Here is a 9,532-nt window from a genome sequence, read left to right on the forward strand (position 1 = left end):
GCGTGAAGAATGAAGCAGCGGTCATCCTGAAACACATCCTGGAGGTAAAACCACCACAAGCTGCTTCACTCTGCCCTGCAGAGACCCGAGGGTCCAGAGTAGTTTTAACCAAAGGTCGTTATGTCACATAAATAAAGATTCAGTTTTGAAATCCTGCCTTAAAACTCTTTTCCAGTAAAACACCCGGGCTTGTCTGTCTGGAGGAAAGTTTGAGAAATAAAAATAAAACTTTATTAGTTTCAGCAGCTCCCTGTAGGGGGCGCCACGGCTACATCTCCCATGTTTCTGTCCCGTTTTGTTCCTCCTCATAAAGTTTCAAACATCTGATCGTGCTGCCATCTCCATCAGCTCTCCTTCTGTCACTGATCATCCCTCCATCCTTCCTGCTCTCCCTTCTCCTCTCCTCCATTTTGGATCTTTGACCTTCAACTTGTCCTTCAGCACTGGAAAAACACCAAATCTCACCAACTACTTTTGGTCTAAGTTTAATGCAAATACATAAATACAGTTGAAATTAGACAAATCTAACTTACAGGTCACATTTCAGCAAGATATAGTAATTCTTAATATTAATTTTAAAAAGTATTAGTTTAATATTATTTCATTTATTTTCCATGTTTAGTTCACATGGATTTGCACTTTAACTCATAGTTGAATGATTTGCTGAAATTCTGCAGAGTTTTGTTTCTCCCAGAGTAAACGGCTTTATCAGACGACATCACTAACAAACACGCTGTTCATGGACGTTTGTTTCATAAGAGGTCAAAGGTCAGACCCTGAGGCAGTCAGCTGGTGGATCTGAAGCATATTTGTGTTCTACATGTTAAACGCGCTGTCAGCTGTTTTCACCTCTGGGTGTTTGTCCTCTGCAGGGAAAGGACGACCTGCCTCTGGCTCAGTGGAAGATCCTGAGGCTGGTGGAGATCCTGGACCGAGCAGCGCCGCAGAACCCCGAGCCGACCACCAAGCTGACCGCCAGCATCCTCCGCAATAAGCCCAGAGGAGCCCGGAAACAGCACTCCTGTTACCCATTCCCCTCCAGGTTCCTCCATCTTCATCATCTGTAGCTGGTAGCTTTGGCACCGACTGAGGCCAGAATCTGGGTCAGAGCCGGAGAAAAAGCTCAAAATATGCTGATTACTTGATAAATGTTTGTGATTGCTGAGCTTACGGCTCCGGTCCAAACCGCCGTTAGCTCCCATGCTAACAGACAGCAACAGTCTCAGCTCAGGTTGTTTAAACAAACCGGATGTTTTATCCCATGCGGGTTCAAAGTGTGGCGCGGGGGCCATTAGTGGCCTTTGAAATGATTTTGTTTGGCCGCTGACCTGAAGTTAAGAAAAGTTTAAAGAAATGAGTAAGAAAATAATTTATTCTCCAAAAACTTGGGAAATTGTCAGTTTTTCTTTTGCAAAGGCAACAGTCCAAATATTTTATGTTTTGGATATTTAGTAAAATACAGATTTCGTGAAAGTTTTGCTTATTGTTGAGCAGCTAAAACTAAAACAAAAAATCACAATAATAATCACATTTTTGTACTTTTTATTTAATGAATTTTCTGGTAGTTAAAATTTGCCAGTTTTTGCCTCTGAGGCAAAAAGGTTGGACTCTACAGTTTTATTCAAAATGTCATCTTGAATTTGTTGTTGATGCAGTTTTTTTTCTGTGTCCATCAGGAATATGAACCTGTCTGGTTCCGACCCGTCTGGCTCCGTCTGACCCGTCTGACCCGACTCCTCTGCAGTCACAGACTGGTACCGGCTCCACCGGGCCGTAAGCAGGAGCGTTTTAACGAGTCGCAGGGTCCAATAAATATTCCAGCCATTTTGTTCCTGCAGGTGTTTTAATCTGCTCCACCTTCAGTTCCTCACTGCTTCATTTATAAGGCCTTTAATCTAAACGTGACGTAAATGTGCAGATTATTTAAAACAAACAGGTTGTAATGCAGCTGCTGATTGGAGCGCCTGTCACATTTTCCCAGCCATATTCTAAACGACAATAATCCCAAACACACATTAAAACTGCTTTATGTTGCATGAAAGAGGATTATGTTAAGCTTGTGGAATGGCCCCAGTCTCCATCCCATGAAATGTAAAGGCTTCACAGCCGGGTCCGTTTCTTTAAACCACCCAATGAACCACCAAGACAAACGGACCAACAACCAACCAGAACTAACCCACAAAAATCTGTTTCTCTGCAACTCACTGAGAAAAATTATATTTATGGAAATATTTCAGCCTGAACCATTTAAACTCTTTAGAGAAAATCAACAATTAATTCAAGCTTGAAAGTTGATTTTGTTTTTAAAAAACTAAAGATTTTGGTTGTGTCATCAGAAGTGGCCACACTTCCGCTTGCTAATCGCTAAGCTAACTATTTGTTTAGCAATTTTGCTAATTTATTGAGCTGGTTTGTAAAGTTTCAGTTGAATAAAGTTCAATGTGTTGAAGTTTTGGTTATCGACTGTGAAGAATTATTCAGTTAGTTAGACGTTTATATTCATGCTCTTATTTTGAAGTGACTGCAGGTCTCATGTTGTATCAACCTGGTTGGATTTAGCGATGTAGCATTAGCTTATATTAGATACTATTTGTAGCACTTTAGCAGATCTAAAGTTTCTGGTTTATGTTTTAGGGTTAACTAACTTTTATTTTCTAGGTTTAGTTTAGTTGTCCCCCATTCCTGCCATTATGAATGAATGAATGAATGAATGAATGAATGAACGCCTTCATGCTGTTGTTAAATGATCTGATTTTTCTGACATTTTAAAACTTCTTTCATCTTTAATGTGACGTTTATTTAGAGTTTGACTAAAAACAAACACATTGGTTAGAGGAAAATTTAAATTAGTTATAAAAACTGCTACAACCTGAGCGCATAAGCTTCCTTTATTACTTTGTTGAATATTTTAATTAAAAAACTGAATTTCATGTTCTTTGTTAGTATTGCTGTGTTTGCTTTGATTATTCAGACAGGAAATGAAATGAAACAACATCCTGGAGAATAAATAATGAAACTCAGTTTGCAGGATCCTGATAATTAAAATCTGTTTATAATAGAAATGACTGGAAGTCCTGCAGAGACGCAGTAGAGCCAGAACCAGCAGCTGCACCAGCCCAGTCCCACCATCAGGGTTCTGAGCATGAACGAACTAATGAGAGCGTCTGCTCATCAGCTGGGAAACATTCTCCGTCATTAACCTCACGCCCCTCTCTGGGCGCTCCAGGCTGCAACAACATGATCTTCCCCTTCATAATGTGTCCAACAAAAACGTCTAATTGCTTCTGTAAACTCGTTATGAAGGCAGCGCGGTCCGCACACAGAGGCCCAGCACAGCAGATAAAAACCTGATTATCTCCGCAGTGTTTACAAAATGTGGGACTAAGCCAGGGTCAAAGGTCAGACTGGTCAACCCAGACGGCTTGTATACTTTGAACTGTCGGCGCCGTTTAGAAATCAGCGCGTCGCCCAGCGAGGAGGGGCGGAGCTGCAGGCGGCCGGGATAACAGGCCGGAGCAGAGGAAGCATCAGCAGCCGCTCAGCACCATGGAGATCTATCTGGACCTGGTTTCCCCGCCGTGCCGCGCCGTCTACCTGTTCGCCGAGGCGCTCAAGATCCCTTACGCCTTCAAAAAGGTGGAGCTGTCAGCAGGTGAGCTGCAGCTGCAGACAGAAACTGAGCTGCAGGATTTCAAAGGGTTTCTGTCTGGAAATCCTTCAGTTGAACTTTGTGCTGAATATTTTTGAGTTGCCGACTCGGTTCTGGTCTAACAGAAAGGAGCCTCTGCTGAGCTGCTGGTGTTTTTACATTTCACCCAGAACGCTCCGAGTCCCACGCAGGGAGATGAAGTTACTTTAACTCCTGCATGGCTGAACGTTCCAGACCTTTTTCCACACAGATTATAAAGTTAAACATCACATCAGAGGAGTAAAAGTTAGTTTGATGTTTAGATTCTGGACACTTTTATGCGTTTTAAGCATCTGTTGGGTGTTTTTTGGCTGGAGTTGGTTTGTGTTTGTGTTTCAGGGCAGCAGTACACTGAGGAGTTTGGAAAACTCAGCGTGGTGAGGAAGGTTCCGGTCCTGAAGGACGGCAGCTTCGTCCTGACAGAGAGGTAGACGACAGTTTGGTCTCAGCTGAAACTCATCCAGCTACATTTCCCTTCAGATTTCTGTTCTTAGAAAGTATTTAGCAGCAGAAGAAACTCCAGCAGAGGAATGTAAAGACACACAGAGTTAAACTTAAAGCAGCTGTTTCATATTTAACGTTCAGATCCAGAGCAGGAAGCAGAATTTCCCTGGAGAACTCCGACTGGTGTCTTATTCTCACCAGCAGAGCTTTAAAACAAAATTAAACAAAACTCACATCAACAGACATGTGGAGTTAATCAAGGATCTTAAAAATACCAATATTTTCATTCACATTCCATAAATCTGGGTTTTGTAATTATCCAGTAATAAACCAGTTTGTTTGTCTTTGAATCTAAACTCTTATCTCCATCCGGAGCTGTTTAGATTCTCCGGTCATTAAGTTCAGATATTTACTTTGAGCCTGTTTGTATCTTAATAAAACAAACAAAGCGTTTGGTTGGTGCAGCAGCGGCGCTTCACAGACTCTGAGGTCAAACCCCGACGATGGGAACTCCGTCTTCCCCTCCTCGCTCTCTCTGCCCATTTCCTGTTTGAAACACTGCAAAAATACGACTGACGCCCCTAAAACATCAAACGAGAATAAAACAAACACTTCTAAACTGTTTCTAATGAAGGTTTGATGACAACAGACACTCTGCTGCCTGTCTGCAGGAATCTGTTTTCTTTGTTTCCTGTTTGGTTGAATACTTTTGCAAGTTGTTGTACAGATTATTTATTTAATGTCATTTTTTTTCTGCGATTCAGATCCACATCTGGTGGCTTCAAGCACTTTTATTTGATTGTGAAAAATCCTTTTTGTTCAGTATATCTGCAGTGAACAGTGAATCCATGCTGCAAAATCTTTATGATAAATAATAAATGATGCAAATTAAATTAATTTAAATTTGAAGCACAAACAGATGTTTCATCCGTTCACATCCAGCAGGCTGGTTCACAAAGCCTCAGGTTGTAAAAACTGTTTCTTTTGACTTATTTAGATTTTTTATTAAGTCTTTTCATTCGAAATGGCATCATTTATATAGATAATAAATAACTCAGGCATGACAATCAGTTATTCAGGACTTCACTGCTTTTTACTTGCATATGAGTTAAATTAACTTGAAGTACTGAATGTATTAATACTTCAGTATAATTAATGGAGGAAACAGAGACAAACCTTCTTTGTTCAGACGATTTTTTTATTTTTATGATTTAGTCCAGTAATATGTCAGATTTTTTTTCATGTCTTACTGAAAATGCCTCCTATTTCTGATGCATTGACTGTGTGTGTGTGTGTGTGTGTGTGTGTGTGTGTGTGTGTGTGTGTGTGTGTGTGTGTGTGTTGCAGCACTGCGATCCTGCAGTACCTGGTGCAGAAATGCTCGGTGGCAGATCACTGGTTTCCAGCGGAGCTGCAGCAGAGAGCTCGTGTTGATGAATATTTATCCTGGCAGCATCTGAACCTCCGATCTCACTGCTCAAAGGTCTTCCTGCTCAGGGTTCGTGTCCCAGATCAGCCCCTCTGATCATTACACACTTTTAATAACTTCACATTTACTTTGTTCCTTTATGTTGTAATCTATAGGAACATGTCTGACTGCAGCTGCTTGTGCAAATTTGTTTAAAAACTTGTTACTCAGTAAAGTTAAAAAGATGCTAAATATCAAAAACTGAAAATTTGATGTTTTGCATGAACAGGTTTGATTTGACTTTGAAAACTAATGAAAATTACAAGAGGCAAAAATTAGCAAAGTTATCAGTTCAGATTAAAATGAACAAGTTGGTAATAACACCCAGATATCGATCAGGCTGTCAGTTATCGACTTCTGGGTGGGAAAAGTAATTCAGCTGACAAAGAAAAATGGAAAAAGACTTTATGTTTAAAAACACAGTAAAGTTTTAATCAGTAAGGAGGTAAACTCAGAGTAACAGCATCAGGGCTGCAGGTATTACAACCATAAGATCAGATAAACATTCAGATGAATGTTTTTTATTTTAGTCCTTCATGTTTTACCTGCTGCAGCTTCCAGCAGGGCCTCATTAATGATTTCTGTGGCCAGACTCTGTATCCGTTCGTCATGGGCTCCGAGGCCCCGAAGGACAAGATGGACGCCGCTGTGGAGGACATGAAGCAATCCCTCGACCTGCTGGAGGAGAAGTTCCTGCAGGACAAGCCCTTCATCGTCGGGAACAAGATCTCTGTGGCGGATGTGGTGGCCATGGTGGAGATCATGCAGGTAATGAATTTATTATTGATAAATCAACAAAGTTACAAATGATTTTGAACTGGAAGGAAAAGGATTTGTGATTATTTTTATTTTTTACTTTAGAAATGAATTTTCTCAGATACCTTTAAAAAAATCTCATAAGTTTATTATATCAGTCACTGAGGCTTTGATTAAAATAATAAATTAATTTAATTATTAGATAATTAAAATCCAATTAAATGATTTAAATGTAGCAGTGTACTGGAGGGAAACTAAAGATTAATACTTTAGATGAATGTGAAAGGGGTTTTTATTTCTTTATTTCTAATTAAACTGCTAAATGAACGCGGTGACAGCGTCTCCTCCTCTGTGACGCCTCATGCTGATGTTTGCAGCCTCTGGGCGCCGGCGTGGACGCGCTGGACGGCCGGCCCAAGCTGACGGCCTGGAGGGATCGAGTGAAGAAGGAGCTGGGAGTGAAGCTGGTCGACCAGGCCCACGAGGCGCTGCTGGACTCCAGCGGCCTGCAGCAGAAGATGCAGAACAACACAGAGCTCCAGAAGCTCAAACCCATGTTCCTCAAGTATTTCCGCTGAGAACACAGAAATAAAAATCTGATGTCTGGTTGTTTCTGCAGAACGCCTCCAAACGTTTAATCTGAAGGGCTGAGAAAGAACTGAACCATCATCCTGTTAGAGAAGGGATTAAAACTGGAACTAAGAACTGTTCAATATGAACATGAACAATATGAACTGGTTTTAATTTTCATGCAGCAAAATTCACAGGACTGCTAGTTATTTCCTCAGCTACAAAACGTTGCACTACAGTAGCTTCAAAGCAGCAACACTGGATCAAAATATCACCTGAATTATTAGTTTTATGAACAGTAATAAAATGTTTAGCCTCAATTTTTAAGTTCAGCCACAGCAGCCAGTGTAAATGTACGTAGCTTAGGGTCAGCGGATCAGTTCAGCATCACCTCTGTTTACACCGTTTAACTTTTCAACATCTAACAAAATAAAGGCCCTAATTAAGAAGCTTTTCTCTCTTCATAATAAAATTATTTTTTTATTGTCTGAAGCAAAAAAACAAAATTCAAGATGCAGCTGAAGATGGTACATGTGATAAGAATAAAAATGAAATAAAAAAATCAGACAGCTGATTATTTTTAGGCAGAGGGTTAGAACCTGTGAAGACGGAGGAGTTTCTCTAGATCTTTAATCCTGGAAATGTTCTTCAGGTGACAGAAGGCTGAGTTTGTAACCGTCTTTATGTGGCTCTGAAGGTTCAGTCTGACCTCTTGGTCCAGACAGTAACTCCTAATTACTGCTGAAAACTCTGGACAGTATGCAGACAGCTGAAAACTAGGTTTTCATCTGTGTTTACAAAATGTTGGACCGAGGCGAGGTTAAAGGTCAGCGTGGGGATCCCAGGCGGTGAGGAGGAGCGGGGCGTTGGGCGGTTTGGATAACCGGTGCAGCAGTGAAGCATCTGCAGCTCCCAGCACCATGCAGCTCCATCTGGACCTGCTGTCCCCGCCGTGCCGCGGCCTCTACCTGTTCGCCGAGGCCCTGAAAATCCCCTATGAGTTCAGGCTGGTGGATCTGCTGGCAGGTAAGATGGCCGCTGCTTTGTGACGTCATGCTTACAGTTTATCAGTCTGGAAACCCAGTTCCAGGTTAAACAGTAAATATGTTTGAGTTAATGACTCTGTTCTGGACTGAAAAGGAGTTTCTGGTGAGTTATCAGTTAAAGTTTTGACATTTGAGCAGAAAGCTGTCGGTCCGACACCCTGAGCTGATGTTACTTTAACTCCTCCATGGACAGATTTTACACCCAGATTGTATTTATTCACCGGGGAAAATGAAGTAAAAACATGTCAGAGTTGATATGAAGAGTGAAAGTTGTTTTTCAGACATGTTGAGGACATTTAGCCGCCATGTATTTAAAATATTAACTGTGTTTTGACTTGAATCAGTATTAGGGTCAACATAAGATATTCTTTTAAACCATGCAAATAAAGTCAGAATATTATCAGAGTAAAGATGTAATTTTACTAGAAGAAAGACGTAAAACTGATAAAGAAGCTTTGATCGTTTATAAAGATCAGAAATGATCGGCTCAGCAAGTCCGTAGTTTTTTCCTTGAAATGTAAACAGCTGTTTGCACAATCGTTTCAAAGTCCTGCTGCTGATAATAATCTGAGCCTGATGTGTTAAAAGATTACAGTTTTACTTTTTGTTAATTTGATACTAACAAGATGTTCAACATCCCTCATGTAGTTTTTAGTTATTTTTGTGGAGGAAAAATCACTCTCCTAATGTTATTTATTATACATTTTTGTATCATTTTGACTTTCCTGTCTTAAAGTTTTGATCTTTTTTCCTAAGCCTGACACTAACACTCTGCGGTAGAATCAGATCTTGTCATCTGGTTGTGTTCAGGGCAGCAGTACTCTGAGGAGTTTGGAAAACTCAACCTGGTGAAGAAAGCTCCGGTTCTGGAGGACGGCAGCTTCGTTCTGTCAGAAAGGTAGAAGAGACGCTGCAGCCGTTTGAAAGCATTTACTCAGAAACTGATCCAGATTTATTTCCCTCAGATTTATGTTCTCAGAAAGTATTTCACAAGATGCAACGCGATCAGAGTGATGGAGGTACATTCAGACACAGGGAGCAAAAGATCGAAGAATCAAAGGGTTGAATTAACTTTTCAGCCTGCAGAGCTTCACCTGCCTCTGATTCTGCTTTTTAACTTTCTCAGATCAGAATGTTTTAATTAATCCTCTTTCTCAGGCATTCAATACAAAAACACAGAATGTTACTCAGTGTTGTTGGTTTTGTTTCTAGTGGAAATATCTCAGTACGCCTGAAATATGACAAAACTAACTTTTTGGTGCATTATAGGAGCTTGTTCTAAATCAATAATCCTTTAATATTGATGTAAAAGTTCTTGTTCCACTGGCAGATTAATTCACATAACATGGAAAAATGTTTTGTTGAAAGTGAAATAATCAGTCATTAGAACTGGAACTTTTTCATCAATATTAAGATATTAATGAGATAAAACGAGTTTCTATTTCTTGATGAAAAGTTATTGGTAAATTAGTTTTGTCTCATTTCTGGTGCACAAAGAAACTCGACCAGAGTCACTTGGTAAGATCAGAGTTCTGCAGTGTTGACTGTGTGTGTGTGTGT

General features: G+C 40.4%; 3 protein-coding genes across 4 annotated transcripts in view; all 3 read left to right on the forward strand.

The window, feature by feature from the left end:
• Positions 1-1,067, forward strand: part of LOC103154436 (growth arrest-specific protein 8-like) — a 6,157-nt gene extending 5,090 nt beyond the window's left edge. The window contains exons 6-7 of the mRNA XM_007575716.2: positions 82-91; positions 873-1,067. Of these exons, the coding sequence (XP_007575778.1) occupies positions 82-91; positions 873-1,067 (205 nt within the window). The remainder of the gene's footprint in view (positions 1-81; positions 92-872) is intronic.
• LOC103154422 (glutathione S-transferase theta-1-like) overlaps positions 1-9,532 on the forward strand; it is a 14,661-nt gene that overhangs the window by 2,388 nt on the left and 2,741 nt on the right. The window contains exons 2-3 of one of the 2 annotated variants that reach the window (XM_016662694.1): positions 7,827-7,952; positions 8,783-8,870. In XM_016662694.1, coding sequence (XP_016518180.1) covers positions 7,847-7,952; positions 8,783-8,870 — 194 coding nt within the window. In that variant the 5' untranslated portion in view covers positions 7,827-7,846. Of the gene's footprint in view, positions 1-7,686; positions 7,953-8,782; positions 8,871-9,532 lie in introns of those variants that run through there. The other variant, XM_007575699.2, reaches the window with a different exon arrangement.
• On the forward strand, positions 3,492-6,974 carry LOC107832871 (glutathione S-transferase theta-1-like). The gene is made up of 5 exons (XM_016662693.1): positions 3,492-3,652; positions 4,028-4,115; positions 5,480-5,630; positions 6,192-6,368; positions 6,734-6,974. The coding sequence occupies exons 1-5, from the start codon at positions 3,547-3,549 to the stop codon at positions 6,932-6,934; spliced, it is 723 nt and encodes a 240-aa protein (XP_016518179.1). The 5' UTR covers positions 3,492-3,546; the 3' UTR covers positions 6,935-6,974.

This window comes from Poecilia formosa, unplaced genomic scaffold (assembly GCF_000485575.1).
Source record: "Poecilia formosa unplaced genomic scaffold, Poecilia_formosa-5.1.2 Scaffold386, whole genome shotgun sequence".
Classification (NCBI taxonomy): Eukaryota; Metazoa; Chordata; class Actinopteri; order Cyprinodontiformes; family Poeciliidae; genus Poecilia; species Poecilia formosa.

Excerpts from the sequence above, each read along its gene's own strand:
- LOC107832871 (XM_016662693.1), top strand. The coding sequence starts at position 3,547 with ATGGAGATCTATCTGGACCTGGTTTCCCCGCCGTGCCGCGCCGTCTAC. Across the intron at positions 4,116-5,479 it reads AGCTTCGTCCTGACAGAGAG|CACTGCGATCCTGCAGTACC; the intron begins GTAGACGACAGT and ends TGTGTGTTGCAG. Across the intron at positions 5,631-6,191 it reads CAAAGGTCTTCCTGCTCAGG|ACTCTGTATCCGTTCGTCAT; the intron begins GTTCGTGTCCCA and ends TTCTGTGGCCAG.